At 65.8% G+C, this 11,635-nt stretch overlaps 1 protein-coding gene across 1 annotated transcript in view; it reads right to left on the bottom strand.

Moving 5' to 3' along the window:
- The window catches only part of CASKIN1 (CASK interacting protein 1), a 9,253-nt gene extending 2,407 nt beyond the window's left edge, over nt 1–6,846 (bottom strand). Inside the window, 17 exon segments of the mRNA XM_077762780.1 lie at nt 7–532; nt 613–751; nt 2,105–2,206; nt 2,292–2,402; nt 3,188–3,279; nt 3,364–3,448; nt 3,525–3,613; nt 3,695–3,796; nt 4,725–4,842; nt 5,002–5,120; nt 5,123–5,204; nt 5,285–5,393; nt 5,833–5,963; nt 6,093–6,188; nt 6,277–6,422; nt 6,595–6,692; nt 6,801–6,846. Coding sequence (XP_077618906.1) covers nt 7–532; nt 613–751; nt 2,105–2,206; nt 2,292–2,402; nt 3,188–3,279; nt 3,364–3,448; nt 3,525–3,613; nt 3,695–3,796; nt 4,725–4,842; nt 5,002–5,120; nt 5,123–5,204; nt 5,285–5,393; nt 5,833–5,963; nt 6,093–6,188; nt 6,277–6,420 — 2,045 coding nt within the window. The 5' untranslated portion in view covers nt 6,421–6,422; nt 6,595–6,692; nt 6,801–6,846.
- Nucleotides 6,847–11,635: the final 4,789 nt, after the last annotated feature.

Raw genomic sequence — 11,635 nt, 5'->3', positions numbered from 1 at the left:
GGCTTGCCGGGCACCGGGGGCACGCTGGCCCGCTTGACGCTGTGGCCATGGCGGCTGGGCCGGGTCTCCTTGGGTGGGGTTCCAGGGGCTGGCCCTTCATCCAGCAGGTACTCCTGGCTGCGTGACATAGGGCTGCCGGGCCCGGGGGGCCCGTCCCCCAGCAGCTCCTGAGAGCTGCTCATGTGCCGCGCCTGTGCACCCAGGCTGGGCTCCTGCCGCACAGAGGCCCTCGGCGTCGGGGGCAGGTGGTTGGAGGGCTTCTCGGCAGTGGTGGCGGCAGCAGCAGGCCCCTCGGCCGGGCCAGTCATGGCAGCCTGCAGCTCACCACTGAGCTCGCTGTCCTGGAAGGTGGTCATCTTGGGAGACTGGCAGTCAGCCGGGGCAGGCTCGGGCTGTGGAGGTGACTCGATGGCCATCACCTCGAGCGACTGCGGGGCCTTCCGGTGTAGGGGCCCCCCCTCGAACTTGGCATACTCTGCCTTCTGCAGCTCCGCCAGTTTTCTCACTGCCAGCATCAGCTTCTTCTGGTGGCCTGAGTGGGGCACGGGCAGGTCAGGCCAGGGAGGGCGGCAGGGACCAGGAGGCAGAGGGGCCCGGGCCCGGGGGCCTCACCCAGCTTCGTGATGCCGATCTCCTGCAGGTCCTCCCAGGTGATGTCGGTGATGAAGTCGATGTTCTCGTAGCCGTTGTCCACCAGCACCTTGTAGTACTGGGCCAGGCCGATCATGGACAGCCACACGGCCAGGTTCGCCTGTGGAGCAGGGGACACGGAGGGCAGCCCGAGCTGGCTGTCCACACCCTGCTCGCTACTCCGAGCTTTCGGGAGTGGGGGCACCGGGCCAGCCTGGCACAGACAGACAGAAGGACAGATAGACAGGCCAGAGGTGTCAGCCTTGGAGACAGCGTGACCTCAGTAGGAGCCCGAGGCCAGCGCACACGCATGTGCGAGCGCACACACACACACACACACACACACACACATACACACAGGGGTACCCTGTCCTCAGGACACCATTTGGGGGAGGGGAAGAACGTGCTTCCTCACCTGCCGGGCAGCCTTGGGGACGGCACCCCGGTGGCCACACCTTGCACGTCAGAGACACAGACACACGGCACCACCAACCACGTATGTGTATACACACGCCGCACCCCAGCCATACACGGGCACCGACACCGTCCACATCACGCTCACGCCCTCTCGCCGCTCCCACACCCTCACCGGGCACACATCACGTCGCCGCATCACACACGCGTGTAACCACCCCTGATGCTCTTCACCCAGAAGCACGTCGTGGCTCCCTGAACCACGTCCACCTGTGCGTACTCCCAGCGGATGTCACTCACCCACCAGCATGCGGCACACTCGGTCACCCCCTGGTGCACAGAGCAAAGCACGCCCGCGGGACAGGGACACGCTCGTTGGGAGCACCCCGGAGCCGCCGACTCGGTGGGCTGAGCGTGAACCCCTCTGTGAACCCGCAGCCCTGGGGGCTCCGGGGGGCCACGGGATCTCCTCAAGGTCAGCGCGAGGCTCGGAGAGGCAGCACAGATGGCACAGGCCCAGAGCCTGTCGCACCACAGGCTGACGGGCACGGCCCATGGTCCATGTGGGCGCCGGCTGTCCACACAGCCAGCACGTGTGGTACAGAGTGTGGGTGTGTGCACGCAGTCTCGGCGGGCGCCTCGGCTATATTTGGTGCACGCGTGCTGTCTGTGCACACGAAGCAGGTGCACACCCTCCCCGTGCACATGTCTGGGTGCACGCACACCCCATTGGCACGGGGGCCTCTGGCGCCTGGGCGGGTGTGCGGCGGGCAGTACTGCAGGGTGCCGGGCGGGTGCCGGGCAGGGAGGGGTCTTTGTGGGAGCGCGTGCTGGAGAGGGGCACCTCCCGGCTTCAGGCTCCCCTTGCCCTGACGGACCCCGGAGGCTGTCACCCCTGCCCCCGGGAGGCTGTCCCCAGCGCCCGTGACAGATAAACAGAGGCCATCCTCTCTCCTCTCTCTGGAGCCCCAGAGGGTAGGTGAGGGCTGCAGCCAGGGAGGCAGTCTGTCTGTCTGTCTGACCATCCTGGGCACGGCCGCTGGGGTGCAGGGAGCCTTACGGGTTTGTGCTCAGGCAGCCAGTCGGGGATGCTCAAACCGCTGATCTCTGCAGTGATCTTCTTCCGGTGGCCTGGCTTGGTGACCCCAATGGCCGTGAGGTCCTAGCAGAGGAGAGGCCAGTTAGCAGGAGGCTGGCGGCGGGCGTCCCCTCGGTCACGACTGGTGGCCGGCCTTTGGGCAGCTCACCTCCGGGGTCATGCGGCTGATGGTGGGCAGGTCATAGCCAGCGCTGATGAAATTGGGGGCATAGAGTTGCAGCTGGAACGTGGCGAGCCACTGGCCGACGGCCTCGGCGCTCTGGAAGACACAAGGCACCCGCTGCAGGCTCTCTCGCCTGCCCGCCCCCCAGGCGTGCACCCTGGCCGCTGCGCCGTCTCCTCCTCTGCTCAGCCGAAGGCCTCAGCCGCTCGGTCCGCCGTCCGCCGGTCGCCCTGTGGCCGGGCCTGGAGCGGCCTGGCACGGGTCCCGCTCCTCACTGTGTGGTCCCCGGTGCCGCCGGTGCGAGCTCTGCCAGCGTTCTGGCCGCCTCCCGTGGTCTCCGCCAGAAGGGTCCAGCTGCTGTCCAGGTCACGGGCTGCCCTGACCATCCCCCCGCTGCCGCACCAGGGACACCCTGCGGCACGGCCCTGCGTGACGGGCTCGGGAATGGGGCCTCGGGTGGGGCCCCGCAGCACAGGCCCCGCGCGCCCTGGCAGGTGGGCTCCGTCCAGAGGTGTGGGAAGAAACAGCCAGCTGCTCACGCCTCCCCGGCACGCGAGGCCCTGCTCACCCCCCCCCACACACACACACACCTGGTCTCGCCCACGCCCACACCCTCCTACACGCACACACACGCAAGCACACGTGCCCGGCTCACCATCATCACCCGCACAGGCACTTCCCCTGCTCACCGCACACCCACATCTCACCTCCAGGACACACTAGCGCACACACATAACCCACGCGATAGATGACGGCTACACACAGACAGACAGACGGACAGAGGTACGGGCCTGGGCTGTCAGGGGCCCCCCCACCACGCCGTGGCCAGACCCAGCAGGCTGCCCGGGAGCCCCTCCCTGCGGCTGGCACGGGCCCTGTACCTTGCCCTCCGAGGCTGGCTCCAGCTTCCTGGGGGGCTGCTCCCCATACACCTGCCCGGCGTGGGCCACCTGGGGCTGGGACCTAGCCGCACCTGGAGACAGAGGGCGTGGTGGGGCCGGGGCCGCTGGGGGGCCACCTCCGCGCCAGGCCCGTGGTGCCGCGCCTTTGCTCTTACCTGTGGAGCCCTCTGGAGGTTTGGCGGGGCTGTCCCCAGGGCTGGACTCAGAGACAGGCTTCTGAGACAGGACCGTCGCCAGGAGCTGCAACCCAGACGGGATGGCTGGCCGGCGCCGCTCTGCCCCCAGGCCGCCCCGGCCCTGCCCTCAGACCACCTACCTTGACCCCTTCGGAGCCCGCATGCAGGGTGTGGCCCCCGCCGCCGCGTCCGCCAGCCGCGCTGCCCAGGCTCCCACTGCGGTCCCCGCCTGCCAACACGAGGGGGCGCCCTCAGGGAGTGCTGGCCCGGCCGCTGCCCTGCTTGCCAGAGGCCCCCCCCAACCACATACCTGCAAAAGGCTTCCTCAGCACCCAGATCTCCTCGGGGGGCGCAGAGGGCCCTGGGACGCTGCCTGCCTGGGATGGGCTCGGTTCAGAACCTGCTCGAGAACCTGCGGGCCAACAACAGCCTCCTGGGGCCCTGGCCCTGCCGGGTGGGGGGCCTGACACGGAGAGGGGGTCCCGGGCTGGCCCAGAACCCGGGTCAGCACTACGCCCGCCCCCCGCCTGGCTGGCTGTCTTCACGGAGCTGAGAGGACCGCAGGAAGCCACTCCCCACCCTGTACGTTTGAGAGCGGGAAGACGTGGCCATGCAGCCAGTGGCCCTGTGGTCCTGGGGGGAGGGGGAGAGCAGAGGGTGTACCTCCTCTCTGCCAAGGGACAGGGAGGGGGAAGGGACCCCCAAAAGCCTCCATGACACTGGACGGGCTGGCCGTGCCTCCTACCATCCCCCCCAGCCCTTCACCCCACCTGTCAATGTCGTCGTGCTCTCTAGGAGGTAACCCTCTCCCTGGTCCCCTGTCTGAAAACGACGCATGCCCGACGCATGCCCCGTGGGCTGGCCCCGCACCCTCCCACTCTCTGCACCTGCCGTGCTATGCTGGCTTCCCTAAGGACGCTCGCACTCTCTTCTCCCTCAGTGCCTTTGCATATGTGACCCTGCTGTCAGGATGCCTGGGCTGGGGCCGGCCCCTCCCATTTCTCCCCGGCTTCTCTGACCACCCTAAGAAGCAGGTCTCTGTCCAAGGTCCCTAGGGCTTTAGTCAGCACATTTGTTTGCGTATTTACTCCACTGCCCCTGCTCCCCTCCCTTCCCAGAGGTGAGTTCCTTGAGAGCAAGAATGACGTCTATCTGGGTCACCATCTATTCCTAGTGGCGGGTGCACAATGCCTATTAAATAAACGAAGGAAAAGCTGTGGGGATGCTGATGAGAGCTGGCAGGACCCCACTCTGGATCCCACACCTGGGAGTGGCCCTGCCACTCAACACACGTGCATTCGCTTCCTTTGGGCCCAGGCCCGGGCCTGGGTGGGACTTGCCTGCTCGCTTCACAATGGCCTCGCCCAGGGAGGATGGAAAGTAGCCCACCCGGTCGTTCCCGGTCCGGTTGTCATGGATACAGCCCTTCCACCGGCCGTCGGGATGCTGCTCGAGGACCTGGGCATGGGGGTGGGGGGCACGCTCAGGGAGCCAGCCCGCCGACGGGCAAAGTGGGTGGCCAGCCCCCAGACGGCCCTTGAGGCCGCGCAGGTGCTGCGGGGCTTCAGGCCTGGAGTCCCGCCCACCCTTGCTCCCGCAGCCCCAGGCCATCCTCACTGTGATGATGTCCCCAGCTTTCACGTTGAGGCTGGTCAGGTCGTAATTGTTGCAGTAGTCCTTGGTCGCCCGGACCTGCAGGGCCGCCGAGGCCTCTGGGGACACAGCAGACAGAACCCCCCCCNNNNGGAGGTGGTAAACTGGTGCACGATGTCCAGCGCCGTCTGGCTGTAGGTGTTCCTCACGTGGGCATTAATCCCATTCTGCACGTGCCAGAGGGTGAGGCCCGTCAGGAGCCCCCACACCCCCACCCCCGGCCCTAGCTCCCGGCCCCCTGACTCACATCCAGCAGCAGCCGAACCACCTCTGTCTTCCCACAGAGTGCAGCCTCGTGCAGGGCCGTGCCAGACTTGGTCTGGCGGTTTATGTCAATGCCAGCTTGGAGGAGGAGTCTAGAAGGAAGGCGGGTGGGTGGGAGCAGGCAGCACCCTACAGCCGCAGCCCTCCTTCCCATCCCCCCGCAGGGGGCCCCAGTTCCCAGGCCCCGAGGGCGGGCCAGCCCTGCCCCGCCGCCCCAGTAATACAGTATCCGGCGGCGACCGAGCTTTGGTGGGAGTGCTGGCCTCTGCTGAGCCGTACAGTGGAGTCTCGGGGAAGTCAAGTGTCTCCACAAGGTCGCCCAGCCGTGGCAGGGCCACAGCCTGGGCTGAGGGCTGTGGAGGCCACTCCCCAGACCCTTCCAGTGCATCCTTTCCGTGGGCGGCTGGAGGCGGCCTCTGCACCCAGAGACCGGGCCACGCCCCCGGGGCTCCCTGGCCGCTCCTGCCTTGTCACTAAACCAGGAGCAGGAAGCGCAGCCGGGTCTCCCTCCCCCACCCCCCACGGCCATACCTGATGATGTCGATGTGGCCGTTCTTGGCTGCCAGGTGCAGGGGGCTGGTGCCGTTGGGGTCGGTGGTGTCCCCCGGCCGGGGCTCCAGCAAGGCCGCACACATGTTGCTATTCAGGAGCAGCTGGACCACCTTGAAGGAGGGGTCAGGGAAGGGGGGGGCACACGTGGGGCGGGAGGCTGCAGGCGTGTCTCCCCACCCCTACCCCAGGAGGGAAGACGGAGCAGATGGAGCGCCACTCGGCTCTCTGGGGAGACTTACCCCGACGCGGCCGAACTCACAGGCCAGGTCCAGGGGCGTCTTCCCCGAGTTGTCGACCATGCACGGATTGGACTGGTGCTGCAGGAGCATCTCGGACTGCGGGGCCGCGGCGCACCGTCACACCCGAGGGAGGCCGCCGGGCTGGCGCCCCCCACCCCCACCCCCACCCTGAGGCACCTCTTACCACATCGTAGTGACCGTGCTGGGCTGCCAGGTGGAGGGGAATGTGGCCCTCGTCGGATGGGATGTTCACCGCTGAGCCTGCCTTCAGCACCAGCTTCATGGGCTCCTTCCGGCCCTGCCAGGCCGCATAGTGCAGCGGCCGCATGCCTGGGAGCAGGCAGGGGGGGCCCGTTGGGAACTCGCCCTTGGCCCTGAACCCAACCCACGCCTGCAAGATACTGATGAAAACCCGCCCCTCCACCCACGTGGAGACTCCGGGGTGACATCACCCCTGACCTTGACCCCCTGATCTGGCTCTGAGATCCCTGACAGGCCTTGCCTTTGTTGTCCTTGATGTCCACAGCAGCCTGGGCCTCCAGCAGCAAGGTGATCAATTCCGTGTTGCCATTCAGGGCCGCGTGGTGCAGGGCAGAGAAGCTGGGGCAGGCGACAGCCATGAATAGGCAAGGACCCGGGCACCCCGGCCTTCCGCAGGAGCCCCCGGGGCCCCATGCCAGCCCGACATCTCCCTGGCTGAGAACTCACCCATCTGGGTCCTGGAAGTTGACATTGATCTTCTTGGTGGAGCCCAGCAGCTCTAGGGGTGGGAAAGAGACAGTGAGGGGCTCTGCCCAGCCCCTCCAGGCAGCCTAAGCGCCGGCAGAGGGCGCTGGCTAGCTCCCCGGCGGGCTCAGGGCCAAAGCTATCTTTAGTCTTTAGCCAGAAAACATTTCCGCATTGGTTCAACTCTGTCCCCTGCACTTAGCTCCAGGTACCAGCTTTCAGACCCCGGTTTCCCACTGAACTAAGGTGTTGGCAAGTTCACAGAGCCAAAGGCTCCCAGCCTGTCCCCACCCGGGGGAGGAAGCCAGAGCTGTGCACCCACACAGGCACACACATGTGCACAAGTACCCCCTCCCTTGGGACGCTGGCTGAGCACCTGCCGGTGGCGGGAGGGAGACAGCCAGCACAATCTGTTTCTCCGAAGGACCCAGATGGGGCCGGGGGTGGCCTGGGAAGGCTGGAACACCCGGAAATGGGGGTATCTCTGGGGGAAGATCTGCATTTTCAGGGTGCAGCCTCCCCGCATTCCCAGCCCTGGGCCTGCCTGTGTGGTTGAGTCCCACCTGGCAAGGGAGGAAGGGGAGGCAGGCGAGTGGCCTGGTGGCCCTGAGTGACCACACAAGCATCACATCTACATGGGCCCACCTGGGCCCTCGGATCAGTCTGCCTGAGGCCCGAGGGGCCCAAGCCCTCCCTTGGGGGCTCCAGTCTCCTCCGGGGCCTCCCTGGTCCTGGCCTCCACCAGCTGACTGTCAGGGGAGGGGAGCCCACCGACACCCTCCCTGTGGGCTCGGGGCCAGCCGGACTCAGGCCAAGCCCCTGCCTGTCTGGGCCATGGTTACATAACCCATTTGTGGGTCAGTCGCTCTGTGAGGGAGGGGCTGGCAGGACAGAAGCCCCTTTGTCCAGGTCCAGGACAGGGGTGGGGGCAGGGGCCCCCGAGACGAGGGACCCAAGGGAGTCGAGTCCCAGAGGGGCTGCTCCAGGGCCCGCCTGGTGGCCCACAGCAGCCCCCGCTGCTCCAGCCTTGGCTCTCAGCTGCGGGAGGCAGGGTGGGAGGCCCTGAGGGCCCACAAAGCCCACGAAGACAGAAGGGCTCAGATTCAGATTCTCACCGGGCCCTTACCAGCCAGCCCTACGGCATTGGCCGTGAGCTCAAAGGGGGCTGATGGGGACAGCCTCATAGGCTTAAGGGCACGTCCACCCTTAGAGCATGAAGGGTCTGGCAGAGAGTGGCAATTACTACTTTCAGCTCGTTGGGAATCCCACCCCCACCCTCTCCAGCGAGGGGCTTCTCCTTCGCAGAGCAGAGCAGAGGCTCCTGGGAAAGAGGTGGCCTCTCTCCGCTGCCCCGCTCCTCCCCCTCTGCTCAGACCCTTCGGGGAGCTGATGTCCATCTGAGGGGGCAGCAGTGCCGCCCTCGCCTCAGTGGTCCAGGCCAAAGCCCCAGAGTCAGCCCTGAGTACCCTGTCGTGTGTCCATCAGCAAATCCTGCTCGGCTCCACCTTCAAGACAATCTCCAAGCACATCCAGGGCCCCACCGATCTCCCCACGCTCACTGTCACCACCCTGACTGGGCCAGCATCTCTCAAAGGATCACTGCCACACCGCCATCACCTCTCCACTGGCATCCCCACTTGCACCCTGCTCCTCCGTCCACTGAGGTCAAGGGGACCCTGTCAGAACACGTCACACTCGCTGCTCCTCTCCTGAAAACCCTCCGACAGCTCCTGTGTCACGGGCAGTGAAGGCCAGCGCTGGGCAATGGCTCACAGGACACAGCCCTCCTGCTTCACGTTGACTTTCTCACCAGCCCTCTTCCAGCCACACAAGCCTCCACAGTGGCACCACAGCACACTGGCTGCCCCTGCCACAGGGCCTTTGCACACACTGTGTATATGGAAGGGGGCTGCTCTTCCCCCAGTTATCCCCATGACGCCCTCCCTTACATCATTCAGGACTTTATCCAAATGTCACCTACTCGGAGAAGCTCCGGCGGGGCCCCATCTCGAATGGCAATCCCCGCCCTGCCCGTATCTGTAGTGTTTCTACCACTTATCGTGCTGGTATCCACCTCCATCACCAAACAACGCGATCCAAAAGGACAGGCTTTTCATCTGTTGTGCTCACTGCTGTAGTCTTGGTGGCGGACACAGTGCGGGGCCCCCATGAGATGTTTGGTAAACGGGTGTGGGAACGGATGCCCTTGATCCCTAACACTGCTGTCCCGCAGCGCCCGCCCCCCAGGGCCACGCCCGGGGTGTTCTCCCCTAGAACACTCTGCCCAGCTTCGCTGTCTGCTGCCCCTTCTCATTCATTCCATTCATTCCGAAGTAGCCGGGTCTCCCCACCCCCCCTCCTGGCCACACCTGCAGGCACTGAAATTTTCGAGGGGCTGGAGGTCAAGGCCCAGGAAACACCAGTGGGGAAGGGGAGTCTCCGTCTGGAAGACCACTCCCTACACAAGGAGGGAGCCCCACTGAGGTCCCGGTACCCCCTTCCTGCTGCCGGTCTCCTCAGAGGGGAAGGAGCTGGAATTGGGGGAGGGGAGCCCAAGACCTTGGAGAACCCCCAATTCCCGTGGCGGCCCGGGGCCACAGGAAAGTCACACAGTCGAAGCCTGCCTGGGGCTGGGAGGCGGCAGTTCACAGAGACGGGTGCTCTGCAGGACACTGGAGCAGGCAGGGGAGAGGGGGCTGGTGGGGACCAAGATGATGGCCCGAAACACCTCCCAGGGGCCCCCTTTCTCTTGTCCGCTAGGACCAAGTGCCGCAGCCTCCATGTGGGTGATGTGCATAAACCACCCCCACCCCACCCCGCGTCTCGGGCTCTCCTACCTCCTGTCACCCAGTCCTTCACCACTTCCCAGGGACCGTGCCTGCCCTTGAGGTCGGGCCCAGACTCCAGGCTGTGGAGGCCCTGGCGGGGGGTGGGGGGCGGTCTCGGCCCCTCTTGCACGCTGCCCTCTGCCCCGTGCTCAGATGCTCCTCCAACCGCAGAAGCTACTGGTCTGGCAGCCCCACAGAGCCACATCTGTCCCCTCTGGGGATGCGGTCCTGGCCTCTGGTGCCCGCACAGGCCAAGGCGCTCTCTCACCTCCCCGGGCCACCTGGGCCAGGCGGTGTCCACCCCCCACCCCCCGGGCAGGGGACTCTGGGCAGATGCTGCAGGGGAAGGATTAGTGGGCGAAGGTGAGAAGAGACAGGCGTGCTGGGCTGTGGCGAAGACGGGGCGGGCAGGTGGGGCCAGAAGAGAGGGCAGAAGGGCAACCCCACCTGGCATGCTCCCCCCAGAGCAGTGTCTCCTTCCCTCAGGGACAGCTGCTGAGGGTCCCAGTGCCCGAGCCCGGTTGGGGTGGAGGGAAGGTGCCAGCCATGGGTGGAGGCCATGGAAACGACTATCAAACCTCTGGAGTCTGGGGGCCCGAGGGAGCACCGCTGGGTGCCCCCCACCCCGTGGCCCAAACTCCAGCTGTACTTTGCTGAATCAAAATACATCTTACTCCAAAGCAGGCCAGCGTTGCCATGACAACTGAGCTAATTCATGGAGGGATTTCTCTGTCTGATTTATTACGCCCGCCCCTGTGAGTCAGAGAGCCCAGATACGGGGGCCAGGGCAGGTGTCTCTCCCAGAAAGCAGACCACGCGGGGACAAATGCAAAGATCCAGGTACGAGTCCCCACACCTGCCCTGGATGGCCAAATCTGATGGCCCCCCTTCCCCGGAAGCCCGCCTGGGGCTGCCTAAGGAACAGTCACAGTGAGCACTTGCGAGCACTTTTGAAGTGCTGGGTCTTCGTGTGTGCTCTCCGGCTGTTCTCCCAACAATGCTGTGAGGCAGGGGCCAAAAAACGTCCCCATCCTACAGATCAGGAGACTGAGGACTGGAGAGCTGGAGTCCTCAGTTCCCAAGGTCGCATGACCACTAGGTGGAAGCCTTTACCTTGCCTTCCACCCTTCAATCCCTCCATCTGCTTTCAAGGCTCTGCTAAAGCTGCCTCGGCCTGGAAGCCCTCCCTTTCTGAGCCCTGAGGCCGTGAAGCCGACCCCAACTAGCAGGCTATCCCTGGGCCTAGGGAATGGAAGAAAGAGCCAGCCCGTGTATGTGCCTGCAAGGCTCTCTAACTGCACAGAGCAGCCGGGGCCCCAGTGGACAGGGTCTCCCTGCAGCTCAGGACCTGCGCCCCCCCCCCAAGCCTCCTCCCCCCCCAAGCCCCAGGGCCGGCTCAGTTCTCAGCTAGTTTCCTGGAGAAAGGGGAGGGGCCTCCCTGGGTTGTCTAGAGTCCCGGGCGTGGGGCGGGGGGAGTGAAGCACCCTTATCCCACGTGCCACCCTGCAGAGTCCTGCCCGCGCCCGCACAGGTGCCCTGCCACACCGACATGGCCATACGTGCGCAGCCGCACACCCAGCTGGTCCACACACCCGTCCATCCATCTCCGGTGGCCCCTGGGGAGGCTCTGGGCTGAGCTGGGATGAGTGCTGGGATCAGGACTCCAAGCTCCCAACCTTTCCCAGGGGCCCTCACAGCGCAAGCTCAGGATGGCCACTCGGAGCCCCCTCCCCCCACTCCCCAGCCCCTTTCCCAGCAGGGAAGCCGGGGAGGACCAGGGTCTGTCTTAGGGTCTGCACCTGCCTGGAGCACAGGCTGCCCTGGGCTGGGCGACCTTGGGCCTCTGCTCCCGCATGAGTAAATGGCCCCCAGCCGGCCATGCCTGGGCAGCCACACCCCCAACATGGTCCTGCCCCCCATTCCCTGCAAAGCGTGTTATTAAACATGGGGTGGGGAGGGGGTCTGACAGGGACTGTCAGCCCTGTGGAC

Source organism: Crocuta crocuta, unplaced genomic scaffold, assembly GCF_008692635.1.
Source record: "Crocuta crocuta isolate KB4526 unplaced genomic scaffold, BGI_CrCroc_1.0 scaffold234, whole genome shotgun sequence".
Taxonomy (NCBI): Eukaryota; Metazoa; Chordata; class Mammalia; order Carnivora; family Hyaenidae; genus Crocuta; species Crocuta crocuta.
Note: the sequence above shows the minus strand (reverse complement) of the source record. Positions and strands in the feature narration are given on the sequence as shown.